At 37.7% G+C, this 16897-nt stretch overlaps 2 protein-coding genes across 2 annotated transcripts; both read right to left on the reverse strand.

Moving 5' to 3' along the window:
- Positions 1–849: 849 nt before the first annotated feature.
- Positions 850–7019, reverse strand: LOC120433893 (H-2 class II histocompatibility antigen, E-S beta chain-like). Its single transcript, XM_039600889.1, has 5 exons — positions 6185–7019; positions 5827–6093; positions 2633–2926; positions 2408–2542; positions 850–1379 (listed from the first exon to the last, which is right to left on the reverse strand). Exons 1-5 carry the CDS (start codon positions 6234–6236, stop codon positions 1330–1332), a joined length of 798 nt encoding a protein of 265 aa, XP_039456823.1. The 5' UTR covers positions 6237–7019; the 3' UTR covers positions 850–1329.
- Positions 7020–10340: 3321 nt separating this feature from the next.
- On the reverse strand, positions 10341–14288 carry LOC116321850 (H-2 class II histocompatibility antigen, A-Q alpha chain-like). The gene is made up of 5 exons (XM_039600894.1): positions 14257–14288; positions 11733–11753; positions 11360–11602; positions 10957–11238; positions 10341–10868 (listed from the first exon to the last, which is right to left on the reverse strand). The coding sequence occupies exons 3-5, from the start codon at positions 11415–11417 to the stop codon at positions 10738–10740; spliced, it is 471 nt and encodes a 156-aa protein (XP_039456828.1). The 5' UTR covers positions 11418–11602; positions 11733–11753; positions 14257–14288; the 3' UTR covers positions 10341–10737.
- Positions 14289–16897: the final 2609 nt, after the last annotated feature.

Consider the following 16897-nt stretch of genomic DNA (forward strand, 5'->3'; position numbering starts at 1 on the left):
TACACAAGATTGGCTGTAGACCATTGTTAATCATTCAGAACACTGTGTAAAAATAACAAAAAACAAAAAGTGAATGCGAAAGTGCATAAATATTTATTTTACGTGTCTGATGTGTGTGGCGGGGCGTGGTCTGCAGTGCCGCTGCAGGGGAGGTGGACCCACCTGAGCGGCATCTGCAATCACGCCTCTCAGGCGTAAAGTCTGTCCTCTCTTGGCTGTTGTTTTGGTGTGTGTCGGGCTGTGAGATGAAAAGCTACAGCCGGCTGTGTGGGTACACCAACCATGTGTGAAAAGTGGTCCATAAAGTAATGCTACAAAGCATGTTCATGCAAACATCGTCGGGTCTGCCGTGGTACAATGGGACTTCTGCTCATGAACCTCTGCGCACAGCATCTGCAAATCGGGGCTGTACAAAGTCACCTCATCTTTACACAAAACTGTAAGCTGTCATCTGTGAGGCGCGAGCGGTGTTTGTTTTTACCATAGTTCATGGTGGAGAATGGCTGCTCTGCTGAGTTTTGCTCCCTGTAGCCGTATGAATGGCAAACTACACTGATTAGCAGCGGCATAGGCACACTTAAAATTTCTTCTGAAATTTTTGCTTTCTAGTTATTATTGCTCTTTTCATTCTTGATTTATATATTTTTCTAATACTCTATTTTTAAACAAGGAAAATGAACTACACCTTTTTAAATCACTGTCATAACTATTCCACAAGTTAACTCCTCTAACAGAAACACATCTCTGCTTTATGTTTGTCCTTATCTTGTTTTTTCTTTTAAAGAAACCTGTTCCCCTTAAGTCATATTGACTCTCTCTGACTTTAAACAGCTTCTGAGTGCTGCGGCAAAGCAAGTTATTTTGTGCTTTATACATTATCTGTGCCATTTTATATTCAACTAAATCATAAAATTTCAGGGTATTCAGATTAATAAACAAAATGTTAGTTGGTTCTATATAGTTTGAAATAATCATTCTCTTACTTAATTGCTAGGAAGGTACCATGTGGGTGTGCACACTGTGGGTAGCTTTTGAACCATCCTACTGTTCCAGGGTTTTTCTACTTTTCCACTTTCACCACTGGTTAACTCACAGGGTTTACTGCTTAATGAGGGTTAATGCCAGTAGATACAGTGTAATCATTTTTCTATAACACTATATTACTATACTGTATAAGAGTATTAACTACATTAGAAATGTCTCCTCTGTTCCGTAGGTAGAAGATGCAAACCCCCAAACACCCACAGCAGCCATCATTATTCAGAGAGCTGACATATTTGGGGCACCTTGGATGGAGCGTGCCCGTATTAATAGTGTTTGCTCAGGCTGTTAAGTTGCTCCAGCTTCAGGAAAGGATTCCACAGGAATAAAAACTTGTCCTGTTTAAAAGAAGAACATATTCATCGCATTATTAACTCTACTGGTCAGATTTACTAAGTTAGCAAAACTTAATGTTGTTGCAACCACAGAAAAGGCCCAATTTATGAACACAGCAATAGCAGCATAGAAAACATGATGATGATGATGATGAGGCAATAGATCTACTTAATAACAATATATGCTGTAGTAAGAATAGGAACAGTTTTTTTTAGGATTCTCTTGAAAACAGAAGGTTAAAGAGACAAAGTCAAGAAAGTTACTGAGTGCATGGCACACCGAGGCTTTCAGTCTTATGCTGGGCTTACACTGTGCGATTTTTGGCCCATTTTGAGCCGATTTTTCAGTCGTGCGACCGTTTTGTTGATCGGCCCGAGTTTGGCCTTCATCGTGCGTCGTTCATCGTGTAGTATACATGGGGTAACGAGAAGAGATTAACACCTCACGACCAGCTCCCGATCATCAATCGCTGAGGGTGTCACCGCAGCCGCTCACACTGCGCACGCGCAAACACATAAATGTCGGTGAAAAAGACGGAGTAGCACAGCAGTGCAGCGTGTGATCTGGACACAAGCGATGGAGGCACTTGTAGAACTTTGGAAAGCTCATCTGAGACTTTTCGATGTGGCATCACAAAATTATCACGACCACAACAACCGTGAAAATAGTTGGATCTACACCACTGCTCAGTCACAGCTGCCTGATCAATGTTTTTCATTAGCAATTTAGCAAAGTTGATGGTGGTGGCGTGAGTCTGTGTGAGTGAAAGACAGAGAGGGAGAGCGAGCGACAGATTTTCTGTTATAACCTTCATTTTTATGGACGAACAGTGTGAGCACTCAGGTCGCATCAGAGCATCGGGCCGTATAGTGTGAGACCCTGCATCGTGACCTACGAACTTCTAACCCCTGCGAGTCAATCGTGCAGTTTGAGCTGAAGCTGAATAACGCGACTGGAAAAATCGCACAGTGTATGCCCAGCTTTAGATCAGAATATGTTATGTTATGTACACTTCCAACAAACTCCTTACTTTGACACACAGTGATGTATGCAGCAGACTTCTTATTGTAGTAGATGAATCCAGATATTGCAATAACAAATCCAATCACGAGTCCACACAGTCCAACAGCTATCTGAGTTTGTTGTGCCACTGGGAGGGAGGGGTCTGAAACAGTGAGATAAAAGTGAAACTGGTAATTATGCAGCTTCAATTTTATATCTCTAACTTTAATTGGCATCACAGCAGCAAACTTACCCCAGACCACAAACATCGGCTCAGAGAGACCAAGGTGTTCAACCATGCAGGCAATTTTTTCTCCTGAAGTTGGGATGTACTCCAGGTAAGAATGAGTCTGGTAGTACCAGTCACCATTAGGCATCTCGCCAGAGTAACTGACGTCTGTGGTCACCTCCTGGCCGTTCCTCATCCACATCATTCTGATTTGTTTTGGATAAAAGTTGTAGGCACTGCACACAAGCGTAGATGTGTGCTCACCATTTGGCCTTTTCACTGATTTTAGTTTGACGGTGGGTATAGTTGTCAGATTATCTGTGAAAAAATAAGTTTCATGCTTCTGATTAAGAAAAATACATTAATGCACCTCCTCTGTTCACAGATGTATTCGGGTCATTCTTACTATTCGGTGCCATTTGAGTCCTAATGACATAATATGGTATATTTAGTGTAAAACTTGTCTAATGCTTATTTCTAAACCATTTTCTTGTATGTTTAACCCCCCTCTACCATAGAACACATTGATATATACACAGGATAAATACATTAAAAGTAAATTACTTTTATTTTAGCACAAGTCACTAAAGTACTATGTCCCCAGTCATGCTTGCTCGACTTCAGTTACAAATATAACTTAAAAAAAAAAAAAAAAAAATCTAGATTTTTCATCATTTCTGGATTGGCTTATTTCTAATGTTCCTCATCAAATGTTCTTTTTTATTATTAATGCATGTTTAATACTTAAAATCTTTAAAAAATGTTGTGTCCCTGAATCAACTGTCACCCCTGTTACTCTGATAAGAATTCCATAGAACACATCACCTGATTATTCTTTTAGTCACATGACACTCCCGGATGTAACATATTTTGGAGGGAAAACTTTCAAGAAGAAGACGAGTAAGTACCACTCTTTAATCAACCCTTTTTTCAATGTTTTAGCAAGATTTTGTAATGTGGCAAAGCATAACACGTCCAACCTGTTACGCTTATTAATAGTGGAAACAATTTTTTTTTTTGTAATTTTTATAATATGGCTAATAAACATGTTAAAAATGGTTCTTAGTGGTCACCATGTACTAGCTTGTTGTTCATCATACTAGTAGTAATGGCTAAGTTTAGCATAAAATCTCCCCTGTTACCGTCACCCTGTTATTGCTATGCTTTGAAATTTGAAATTTCCTTGCAGATTTTAAAAAGGGACATTGTAGCTTTTAGAAAATGTAAATATTACTATAACTGTGTATTCAAAACAGTTATTAATAGAAATTTGAATGTCCTGTAACAGGGTGGACCTTTGGCACGTCATGGGTAAAGACTTTGATTTTAAAAATATTATAATATAATATCCTTAGCTGGACCAATACATTTTTCTTATAGGTTGAAAATCCTCTTTAGATGAAATGTTAAAATAATTCAAAATTTTGTATTTTTTGATGAAGAGTGATCACACTGAAATGGCACCGAATAGTAGGAATGACCCATTCCTCAAATGTACGTAATGTAATGCATCATAGCTGAGTATGTTGTCAATTATGGCATACTTGGAAATGAACTGTAATGTCATGCAACTGAGCAAAACTAATAAAGCACTATTGTTATTTACAGTAAAACAAATATAATAATCTTATGTCATCAAAAATGATCATAAAAATTAGAGATGGACCGATCCGATATTACGTATCGGTATCGGTCCGATACTGACCTAAATTACTGGATCGGATATCGGCGAAAAATAAAAAATGTAATCCGATCCATTAAATATCAAAAAAGCATCGCACAAAACTTGCAACACTGCGTAACTCGGCTCATAACCGTAGCACGTTGCAGCAGTATGCGTCATGTGATAGAGCCCGCTACCAAACCAGCATTTCATCTCTGAGGAAGTTATCCCAGAGAGAAGTAAAGCAAGTGTGTAAGTTCATCTCTGAATGTTTGTAAAGCATTCCCACGTTAAGCTTAACAACCGATATATGGAGTGACTGCCTCTCCCTCACCTTCCTGCCTACTTCAATCGTGAAACTGCTTAACGATCAGCTGATCGGCTTTTCTGTCGCGAGTCCGTCTCTCTTCTTTGTTTTTGGCCCACTTTGCACCAGAAAGAGGAAACCAGCGGCTGAACAACAGCAGCACGTTTAACCTTGATAAGCTGTTGTTAGAATTTATTTAATATTACTTTCTACACCAGGATCCTTTTCACGCAGCTGACGGCTGGTAACTGTGCAGGGGCGGATCTAGCAAAAGTTTAGCCAGGGGGCCGATAGGGCATGAACAGGGGAAAAGGGGCACAAAGACATACTTTTCTTTCTTATTCTCATTTAAAATATCTAGCTTTTAATAAATAATTATCTGAATCTTACTCCCAAAGTTTTAATCTGATGTAAAATGTATAGAAGTCCATTACGGTTGCCTCCACCAGTGTGTGAATGTGAGCATGAATGAATAATGTCATTGTAAAGCGCTTTGGGTGCCTTGAAAAGCGCTATATAAATCCAATGCATTATTATTATTATTATTATTATATATAGTAACTCTTAAGTCTATATACCCTAGTAAGCTATAGTACTTTTTCCTTTGGGAAGGTACCATCTGTGAATTCTGCAATTCTGTTGAAGAAAGATGTTGAATCTATTTAATTATTCTTGAAAAATAATTTGTTTCTGTGCATTTTTTTCACCCTGCATCAAATTAAAGTTGATTACATCGATTAAGCATCATGAGGTGGAGGGTGGGTGGTTCCCTTTTTTTTTTTTGTTGGGATTTGCAACCCTATTAGGTTGCTTAATATTTCTGCTAAGTACTCTTTAAAATACCAGAATAGGAGGGATGGAGTAGGTTTAAGTTAGGTTTTAAGTTAGGTAAGGTTTATTAGATTGATCAGTGTTGCTGAACTATGAAATATTTGGGGTGCAGTGTATTTTTTACACACAGGTATAACAGAATAGCTTTAGTGTTGTTGTTTATTTAAACTTGAGTATGAACTTATACAAAATGCAGCAAGATATTAAAAAAAACAGTTTTATTGATTAAAAAACACACAATATCGGATTCATATCGGTATCGGCAGATATCCAAATTTATGATATCGGTATCGGTATCGGACATAAAAAAGTGGTATCGTGCCATCTCTAATAAAAATATTTGATGTAAAATGTTCACAGCATCAAAACTCCATTTAACATTTGATTTAAAACATTATTAAGAAACAAATCTCTTACCTACGGATTGGATGACATCTAACGTGTCCGTACACAACAGTTTCCTTTCAATCTTTCTTGTTATTGCATCAAGGGGATCACTGTTCCACCATTTTGCTGCTTCAATTGAATACGCTGTGAATCCCGTCCAGTTGCCTCTTGTGCTGTTGTACTCCATCATCAAGTTCTTATTAAAAAAACTAGTTAATATGTACTCGGTTTCTTCAAAGTGTGGCCCTTTGAATGTACAGTATGCTCTCACTTGGTAAAAGTCTTCATCTGTGAGAACTGAAATGAAAGAAATGTACTGATGTTAAAAATCATAATTAGAATGTAATATTTCACTGATTTGTTCAAACAGAAGACTTTTGCAGCTCACCTGGACTGAAAAGAGAGGAAGCCACGAACAGGATAAAATTATGAGTGTACATGTTTCACATGTGTTGTAAGATGATACAGGAAGAAGATCTGCAGCATTTATATGTTCACCGAAACGAGGAAGTGAAAGCAGATAGGCTGATATAACAGCAAAACATTTAGTGGAAACTCCCTCTGTCCATTACATTTATGAGAATAACTGATAATGATTCTGGCTTTGCTCCTTTGTTTAGCTAGCTCTTGTTTGTGCACTAATACTAGATGAAGTGACTTATGTGGACAATCAAACTGTTGTTTGACAATCAAAAACAGCAGAGAGATGTGGGAGGATTTTGTGTTGAGACTGTAAAGATGAATGTTTTAAACTGTAGATAAATATGAATAAATCATAAATGTCACTATATAGAAAAATCACACTGGAAAAATTAAAAGCAACAAGATAAAGTTTGTATTTTGGAGCATTTTGGTGGGTCAAACTACTTTAAAGCTATCAGCATTGTCTAACTAATTAGACAGCAGACTGAGATTGTTGTGTCTTCGTATTATTGTAGGGTCTTTACCTTACCATGTAAAGTGCCTTGAGGCGACTGTTGTGTGATTTGGTGCTATATAAATAAAAAAGATTATACTTGAATTCAAAAGTTAGCAGTCATGCTCATAGCCAACAAAGTTATTTGGCAGAAGGAAACAACATTCCATTGAAGGGTAGGTGAGTTTGTGATGGGTTGGCATCTTGTTTCCTTATGTTACTGCTGAATGTTTTCTGTCTTCCATTCTTTTCATTTTTCAGATTAAACTAGCTGCTTTTACAAATGCTGCAGAAGTTTTCTTAACCACTTGACATGCACCCAGTTTCTGGCATTTTGGTGACATGCTAAAAAAGTTTCTTTCATTTCAAGTCTCTGTCTGTCGTAGATCTGGGTTCATGAGTCAGTGGAGTGTTTTTGAGGAACAGCTGTTACCCTCTGCATTGACGGGTTCGCGGTGGAAGTTGTCTCCCCACCTCTGACCACCTAAAAGCCATCTAACTTAATTAACAGCAGGGCTGGGCCATATCATAACATTCACGGTAATACCGGAATAATGTTAGGATAAGAAAATGAAATATAGGTAAATATGGGTAAAACGCGCATGCACAGTGCCTTTGTTTTCATATGCACATGGTGGAAAAAACATGGCGGCGACAGAGAATGAGAAGGTCGAAAGCGGATCGTTGAATGAAACAGATGAACCAGAATTGGTTTGTAAAAATGGTGCAACTTCAGTGATGTGGAACTGGTTTGGTTTTCGTCCATCAGATAGCCACCAAAGCACATTTTTTTGTAGAACATGCAAGCGGGCCGTCGTTATTACCGTATTTTTCGGACTATAAGGCAAATCCTATAACTTTCTGAAAAATCGACAGTGCACCTTATAATCGGTGCACCTTATATATGAATTATGGTTGTGCTTACTGACCTTGAAGTGATTTTATGTGGTACACAGTGCTCAAAAATCTGCCAACAAATGACCAAGGTACGACCTTGGTAAGCTACGAAGCTGCACAGCTTGATGCATTGTCGGAGCATTACAGCTACCGTACTCAGGAGCCTCGCGGAGTAATAAGTACTGTGCTTCAACATAATATTACCGTATTGTGTGTATAAGGAGCCTAAGATGGCACTTGTTAAGAGACATGCGTATGAAGCGTATTTCAAATTCAAGGCTATCAGTCATGCAGTAGAACATGAGAATAGAGCAGCTGCGAGAGAATTCAACATTAATGAATCAATGGTACGGAAGTGGAGGAAGCAAGAAGGATGAGTTGAGTAAAGTTAGACTTATCTGACTGTTTTGTTTCACTTAATGCGCCTTATAATCCCATGCTCGTTATGGTCCGAAAAATATGTATTTGCCCTTTTTATTTGGCACACCGCAGTATAATGTTGCAAAGCAGGTCTTTTTAACTTTTGTGGATGTTATACACAGTTATGCTCAGGATATGTCAGCCCATTTCCACTGGAAATGCCTTTTGGTTAAACTGTCAGCAAGGAATTTGCATTTGCACTGTTAAATTTTTACATAGTTTTAATGCACATAAAAAAAAACAGCTGCTTGTTTAAGTGAAAATAAATTGATGGGTTTTTTGCACTAATAAAGTTGTGGAGTTGTAAAGTATTTTGTCTCGCGTCAGTTATATCACCAGTTATATCGTTAGTGAAAATTTTCAAATATATATCATGATAAATATTTTTGGCAATATTGCCCTTCCTAATCAACAGTCATTCAAAAGTACCAGTGCGGGCATCCAGTCTCTGCCAAATTATCAGCTTGTCAGCACGGTAACCAGGCCAGCTCAGAAAACTTTAAAGAAAAAGAAAACTTTTTATGCTAATGGATTTTTCCCCTTTTTTACAGTACCTTCCGACTTGGGATTTTGTTTTTCATGCCATCATTCACCTCGAATCAGACGCCCGCTGCCTCGGATTGGAGTGAACAGCAGAAATTAAGCTTTCCTGTCTGAGATCATCAATAAAAAAAACAAACAAACAGCGCTGTACACAACTGCAGACTGGTGCACAATAAGCAAATGATAATGCAGAAATGAGAGATTTTTGATGGTAAAGTGGTCTCTGAGTGCACTGAGAGAGAGAGAGAGCTGTGCAGGAAGTGTGATTTTATTGTGGTGGAAGCAAAACAACCAAAGTAAGAGGGAATTCATGGCAATGTTTATCAAACATGAAGCATAATTTTGATTTTATTTGCTGCTGGTTGAATTTTGGTCGGAGAGTGACAAAACCCGCAGCTTCAGAATACGTGAGATGTGTTGGCTTTCAGCATCTGACGCCGTGTCCGTGCCATCGGTTCAACGGGGGGATCTGCACTTTTTGTTTACATCTTTTTGCGGAATCCGTCTACCTGCTCTCATTTGCTGTTTTAGCTGTTTGGCAGTTGTTGAAATTGTTTTGTGAGCTTTAACCTAAGATTCTGGCAAAATGCAATTATACTTAAAAATTGATTCAGGATTTAATGAATCAATATCGGGGAAATTGAGTTTTAGATCCACCCTTAATCATTACACCTCTATTCACCACCGCAGCTGCCCTCTTTTCTTCGCTCGCTCACCTGCCTGCCCACCCTTAGGCAGTTTTGCCCTTATCCATTACCTCTCCACTGTCCCAGCTAGTCTGGACTCCAAGTAAAGCATTGTTGCAGCCACTTTTTGAACACTTCTTAGCACATTCCCTCTCAGATTTCCTGCCCTAACTGCCTTCTCCTCTCCCACAGATCTGCCACGCTGTTATCTCCGCTGCCATGGCCTGTGTCTCTCCCCTGAGTTAAGATGTTCATGTAGGACTTGCCCCTTAAGTCTAGGTTCATTTATGTTTTGCTCTTGTTGACCAAGTCAAAGCTCACAATCTGTGTTAAATGAATTATCCTTTGTTTTAATAAAGAATCTTTCACTAATTACATCCTCTACTGTTTACACCTACTATTCTACTGGGTCCTGCAATATTAAATCTGACACTGCCCTGGATTTCAGCCTCATAGTTCTTGTTTTACTATCATTTTGATATGCCAGATAGGTCAAAATGTGATATAAAGAGATATGAATCTAACTCTAGCAGCAGTCGACTAGATGAATGTTAGGAGATTAAATTAGATTACAGAAATCAGCCTACAGAAAACATTGATAAGATATGCTTTCACCTTTCTTACATCTCTTGTGAAAAACATCACTGACATTTTTTTAAGTGAACTCTATAATGAAAACTCAAATTCTGTCCTGAAAACGAGACACCTAAATGATTCGTGTAACTGATTACTGATGTCTTACAAACAATTAAACTCTGATTACTTTCACAAAGTGCTAACAGGAAGATTCTGTAGCATTAGAGATACGCTAATGATGATAAAGGTATCTGAGTTTTAGTTTCTAATTTCATTTTCAGTGAGTTTCCAGAGTAACTGGCATCAATTTATTCATTTTTTTTACTTGAGGAGTTGTCAGTTTTACTTTATTAATAATATGTAGTAAGTCATAATGCCTGTGCAGTATCTTGATGCACAATCGTGTAGACTTCTCAGGCTCTATAAGAAATAATGTGTTTAATATATTTATGGATACATTCTTTTTCTGGTCTAGTTTTATCTTATTTCAGAAAAGAAAAAAAAACCACATTTGTATTTCTTTAAGTAGACATAATGCACATAATATGATTTTAGAGTTATGGATCATAAGGCATATTTAAGTGCTAAAAATAAGAATACCAGTAACACAGACTTCAAGCTCTACCCTAACTCTAAACACCAGACATGTGCAGCAGTGAATCACATCTGAAAATGTCTGTGTGAAAAGTGAAACGTGCTGATATCACTGTTTAGCTTTACTGCACGATATAAATAAAGAGAAAACTGAAGTTTTACTACAGTGACTAAGACATAGCCAAATTAACACAAGGGATGAAAATAAGAGAGCTCAGGTTTGTCAGTAAACACAGATGAAAGTTATGCCTGCTGGAAACAAACTAAGGACTATGCAATCTGAGCTCTATACAATATGTAGTATACATCTCAACCAGCGGGACCAGAGTGCCCTGCTCTAAAAAAAAAGTAGGTTCCTATGAAAACTCCAAGCAATCCAAGACTCAGGCCAAGTCCACAGAAGACAGCTGGACCTTTGTTGATCTCATCTGTTTCAACCTCTGCAGAGGACAGCAGAAAGAAATGATGAATTCTAAACATTAAATCGTATCATATGTGCTAAAATATCTGAAGCTTCTTTGTTCTCACCCCAAAACCTGGTCTGAGGCTCATCCAGCGCTTCATGTTCCACAGTGCAACTGTAGATGTCTCCTGTCTCTGGCACAAAGTTGAGGTAGGACAAAACATAAGCGGTCCCATCAGGATTGGACAAAGTTTTGATGAAAGGGTCTTCCACTGTTACTTCTACATCATTCTTGGTCCACTTAATGTTGATTGAAGGAGGAAAGAAGTGGTTGATGAAGCAGATGAGGGTATTATCTTCCCCTGTTATCACTTCATCTCTGGGGTAGATGATGAATTCTGGTGGATCTAAATTAAATGAACACATGATTTGCTTAAATTCAACTTTCTGGTTTTTGAAAAGAAAACCAACCTCGGCTAAAAAGTCACAGCATAACCAGTGAAATATAACAGTTTGACTTTCACTGACCTTTTTTCTTTATTATGGACTTGTCTGGCTTCCATCTGTAGATGTCATTTTTACACATACTCCGGAAACGTACTGCAAATTCGTAGGCATGCGGAAAACGAAAACTTACAGGGACTCTGATCTCCCAAATCAGCTCATCTTTTTTAAAGTCTGCATAGCCTACTTCATCACCATCGAACGCTGTACAGATCTGAGTATCACTGGAGTCAAAGCATCCATAGGTGTAATAAACTGTATGACTTCCTAGGATCAAGTGACAACACAGTTAAAAACAGTTTTAAAATGCTCTAAATTACAAACAAATAAAACATAAATACAGCTTAGAAGATGAAAGTTTATAGATGACCCAGTAATGGGAAATAGCGATACTTACGTTCAGCCTCGACGCAGGCTGCTGTAGACAAAATAATTATAATTTTAAGGAACATATTCAGTCTGTACTTCTCAGTGCTGCCTTGTGTCTCTCTCGTCTTTAGTATCAAAGTTGACGGTGATACAGGACAACTTCCTCATTGTTAAACAAATCATATAAATGTTGCTGGGCAGAACAGGAGGAGGGAAAGAGCCAAGTAGAACTTGCTGAACAACTTAAACTAAGATAAATACAATTTATTGAGCAAAAAATCAAATCCAAATAAACCCATTCACTGTGGTTACTATTATTATTTGAAGGCTGAACTCACCACTAGAGATAAAAATATTTGAATAAAGAATATATATCTGGCTCTACTGCTGTGCAGACTGCTAATTCTGGTATCGGTCTGATACCATGTAAATACAGGGCCAGTACTGCTGTAACCTTTGCGGGTGAATCATCATCAGTTTCCAGATAGTGGTCATTAAAATCTGTGCACAAAGTCACTGTGATTCCTACTTTCCACAATAATTAGTTAATACAACAAAACACAGCTTTCATCTTTTCAGCCAGCACTTCAACCACATCCCAAGTGTTTGATTTGAAAACCCCACAGTGATCTTTACAACTATTGTTTTTACAATGAATTTTAAAAACTCTCTCACTGTCGAAATACTGGACATTACAAACCTGACTGTATGTAACTTTTTTAGCTCTTGAAAACCCCCCACATATGGTTATCATAATGTTTAGTAATTAGCTGTAGACTGCAATTTGTTGTTTGCTCACTTGTTAAATACACAAAGCTTTGTGCTGGGGTTCAGTATCTTCCTGTTTTTTTCAGTCTCTTTTCAGATCCTGCCCAACCAGCATAGCTATGTATTTGTGTTATGGAGAAGATAAATAATCTGCTGTTTCCTCATTCTGAAGAGGTAAATTCAGAATGTGTGTGTGTGTGTGTGTGTGTGTGTGTGTGTGTGTGTGTGTGTGTGTGTGTGTGTGTGTGGCTCTGGCTTTTGTCAAATGGTTTTGTAGGTTGAAATAAATGGAAGTATAGTAGAAATATAAACACTGAAAAATAAAAAATAAAATAAGCGGCTCCACATTGCTTCTCCACTGAGCTCCTCTTACCTGGCAGAAGGAAATAACATTCCAATAGAGAACAGGTGTACTTGGGAGAAAATGACACCAGTGGGTTTTCACCTGGTTTAATTCTTGGTACTGCTGAACATTCTCCAAATGTATCATTTCCGCTTTTACATAATGCTAGCTTTGGTTTTACAAAAACCAGTTTATCCTCTTAGACAGAGTTTGAGTTCTAATAAAGGCAGCATATCCGGAGGCCTTTATGCTTTCTTATTCATGAAAAAAATATCTCAAGACTTAACTGCAATTATTCACTATTAATACGAAGAACAGAAGAATATAAACACGTGCCAAGATTCATCTTGTTCAAAATTATGTATGATTTTTCATTCAAGTCACTAAACATCTTAGGACGAGCACTCACATTTGACAGTATAATGTTGCAGATTCTGGCTGTTGCTGATGGAAGACTCAACCCATGCATGAATCTCAAAACTTTAATTTCCAACACAGATTAAGCTAATCAATACTGGGAACTGATAAGAGCTTGAGCCAGAACTGTCCCATAGTCTAAAGCAGTGGTTCCCAAACTTTTTTTGCCAGGCCCCCTTTTTACAAGAAAATATTCGCCCCCCCCGCACAAACACATCCTCCAAACACACACACCTATATTTTGTTTACAAACTCCATTGCGGTTTATTTCACACCTCGAACATTTAGTAAACAATTAAGCAAATAAATTACAGGTAGTAATAAAATACACTACTAACACCTACACGGGTATTTTTGAAAACGCAGCTGTTTCTATGCGTTTGGGCATTTCGTCAACACGTAAACGGCGTTGCGATTCACCGAAAACGGAGATTATTTAAAACTCCTTTTTTGCGTTTACGTGTGGATGAGGATTACAGAGTTAAATCACGCAACGTCAAAGGTATGTGCCTCTTTTCACGTCACGCTGTGCGCCACGTTATTGTTTACATGAGATGAATTGCAGAATGGCAGATAGAGACAAAATACTGTTACTGTTAATCTGACTATCTTCAGGTTTTACACGCTTACATATACACACGCAGTTACTGTCCCTGCATTTAGAAAGGCAGAGGCGTCACGGTGTAATTATTTTACGTGTAGTTGTTTTTTTTTCCTGTGTAATAATATTCAACATTGCTATCAATACATTTTTCAAAAAATGCCTCTCTGTGCAAAATGGGTTTAAACACATAAACAGTTGTGGGGGGAACAAATTAAGGCAGGGTCAGCCTGATATTATTTGTATCCCACTGTAACTTTACTGCATAAAGAGCTAACATGTCCAAAATGCCAGGAGTAGTTAGTCATTACAAGAAGTGTTTGTCAACTAAAAATCAAGAATGTGGGATCCTGTTTGTCCGTGATTTGGAGAGCGCAGCGCTGCTCCCGACGCAGGGAAACTAATTTTGCAGAGGAGACCTACCTTGGCACTTGTGCAGGTGAAGCCAAAGGGAAGATATGCTTCACCATATTTTCCTGTCTTTGGCTTGGAAGGAAGTTGGTTTGGAAACATATTTGGCGATGCTTCATCTCCTGCTTTGCGTTTCTGTGGGAGCCCCGTCAAAAACCTGTCCACAGTGTCCAAGCGCTCTTTTTTTTTTTTCTTTTCATACCGCGCCCCCGCCCCCCTGCAATGGCTCTGCGCCCCCCCTAGGGGGCGGGCCCCACACTTTGGGAACCTCTGGTCTAAAGGTAGATGGTCACTTGCGCTGAATTCAGCTCCGCTTGTTCTTGCAGCTGTACATATTGAAACAGGCTGACTTAACACAGAGGCAAAATGAGGCAGATACAACAGATGGTAAGTGTTGATGGCTAAAGTTGAGTCACTCATCTTCCATAAACTGCAATTCACAGTCTTTAAAGAAGAGCTTTGGAGCTTTTGCACCTGAAGCAGAATCAATGATCCACCTGCTTCTTGTTCTTGTAATAAATTGTAGGTAGGTGAAAAGGGAAAGCCAACTCCCCAGGAAGGTTTGTGTAATAGAGTGAATTGTTGCCCCCCAGTGGTAAAAATACAAACTGCCTGTTACAGGGTTAGTTCATGGTTGACCAACCTATAACAATAAACATGTACACAAGTAAGGGGAAAAAAGAGTTCATACATAAGGCGCAGCGGATTATAATTATACAGCTTTTTACTTAATAATTGTATATTGTTATACAGCTGCTCTATTCCCATGTTGTTCCAGTATATTAATGACTAACCTGCTATTGTGGATGGATTATCTCAGTTGTTCTCCTGACTGAAGTTTGGTCTGTTTACAGCATCCTGCCATGCGATTGCATTTGTCCATAACCATCGGGAACCCTCACATTAACTTTTATCGAGTGGAAAAAGCTTAGCGCTCTATGCTATGCTAACATAGCTGTGTCACTAGCAATCACATAGCACATCATTATATACCAGCTAGTCCAGCTTCATTAACCCTATAAATGTTACTACTGTTTAGTTTTCTGTCTTGGGTCTGTTGGAAGTGATAGCAGAGCTGTACGTTTAATTTTTTCAGAAATCTCCCAGTCAGATCATGTCTTGATTGATTGATTGATTGTTAATTTATTTCAAACATGTAAACAATATACAGGTACATTTAAAAAAGAAAATAAGAGAGAGAGAAAACAAAATACTATACAAAAATCAATACATTTCAATATTGCTACCATTCTGATTGATTTACATGTTGAGAGGGAGTGGGAAGAAGTAAACACTTATTTAATCCCACCCCTTTGCCATAAATTATCAGTTAATATTTAGTCCGCTTCCTTACTGATATAATTTGTAATAAAAATAGTGAACAGATTTCTGATATACTATATACTATAATATCACATCATGATTTTTTTTTTTTAAAAATAGAGACATTCACTTAATTTCAATATTTTCCCTTTCTTTATAGTTTGAGAAGATCATATTTTTATAACTCTTTTTGAACTGTTTTATGTTTGGACATTGCTTTAATTCCGTATTCAGACTGTTCCACAGTTTCACTCCATGAACAGAAACACAAAAGCTTTTCCTTGTAGTACGTACCTTCCCTGTTTTGAAGTTACAAAAACCCCTTAAATTATAACTTCGTTCTTTCAAAAAACACATACTCTGAATATTACCTGGCAGTTCCTTATTTTTTGCTTTGAATAGAATTTGTGCTGTTTGGAATTTCACTAGATCATCAATTTTCAATATTTCAGACTGCAAAAATAGTGAGTTTGTATGTTCCCTATAACCTGCATTGTGGATGATTCGAATTGCTTTATTTTGAAGAGTAAAAAGTGAGTGTAATGTGGTTTTATACTTGTTGGCCCAGACCTCTGCACAATAACTTAAGTATGGTGAAACCAGTGAACAGTATAGAATATGAAGTGATGTTCTGTCGAATACCTGCTTTGCCTTGTTTAGTATTGCAATGCTTCGTGATACTTTGGAATGAATATATCTTGCGTGAGCTCTCCAGTTAAGTTTTTCATCTATTATTACCCCCAGAAATTTATTTTCACTGACTCTTTCAATATCAACACCATTTATTTGAATCTTAGCATTTGTATTTAAACTACTATTTCCAAATAACATAAGTTTAGATTTATTCAAATTTAATGATAATTTGTTTTTATCAAGCCAGAACTTCACTTTACTTATTTCATTTGTCATATCCTCCAATAAATTCTGCAGATCATCAGTAGAGCAAAAAATGTTTGTATCGTCAGCAAAGAGAACCATTTTTAATACTTTGGACACTTTACAGATGTCGTTAATGTACAAGTTGAAGAATTTTGGACCCAAAACTGACCCTTGGGGTACACCACAAGCAATGTTCATACATAAGGAGCAACCACCATTTAATTTCACAAACTGCTTCCTGTCACCTAAATAACTCCGGACCCAATCTAAAGCTACCCGTCTGACACCATAACGTTACAGTTTTCTTATTAATATGTCATGATCTATAGTGTCAAATGCCTTTGTCAAGTCTATGAATAACCCAGCCACATATTACTTTTTGTCTATGGAATTTGTGATGTATTCTATTGAATCTAATAGTGCCAATGGTATTGATCTGCTTGATCTGAAT

Source organism: Oreochromis aureus, linkage group 17, assembly GCF_013358895.1.
Source record: "Oreochromis aureus strain Israel breed Guangdong linkage group 17, ZZ_aureus, whole genome shotgun sequence".
Taxonomy (NCBI): domain Eukaryota; kingdom Metazoa; phylum Chordata; class Actinopteri; order Cichliformes; family Cichlidae; genus Oreochromis; species Oreochromis aureus.

Bases quoted from the DNA above. Each gene is read 5' to 3' on its own strand.
- LOC120433893 (XM_039600889.1), bottom strand. From the start codon at position 6,236: ATGTACACTCATAATTTTATCCTGTTCGTGGCTTCCTCTCTTTTCAGT. The intron at 6,094-6,184 runs GTGAGCTGCAAA...CTTTCATTTCAG, and splicing joins TTCCTCTCTTTTCAGTCCAG to TTCTCACAGATGAAGACTTT. The intron at 1,380-2,407 runs GTAAGGAGTTTG...TCTTTTAAACAG, and splicing joins ATACATCACTGTGTGTCAAA to GACAAGTTTTTATTCCTGTG.
- LOC116321850 (XM_039600894.1), bottom strand. From the start codon at position 11,417: ATGTGTAAAAATGACATCTACAGATGGAAGCCAGACAAGTCCATAATA. The intron at 11,239-11,359 runs GTCAGTGAAAGT...CATTTAATTTAG, and splicing joins GTCCATAATAAAGAAAAAAG to ATCCACCAGAATTCATCATC. The intron at 10,869-10,956 runs GTGAGAACAAAG...TGTCCTCTGCAG, and splicing joins GCCTCAGACCAGGTTTTGGG to AGGTTGAAACAGATGAGATC.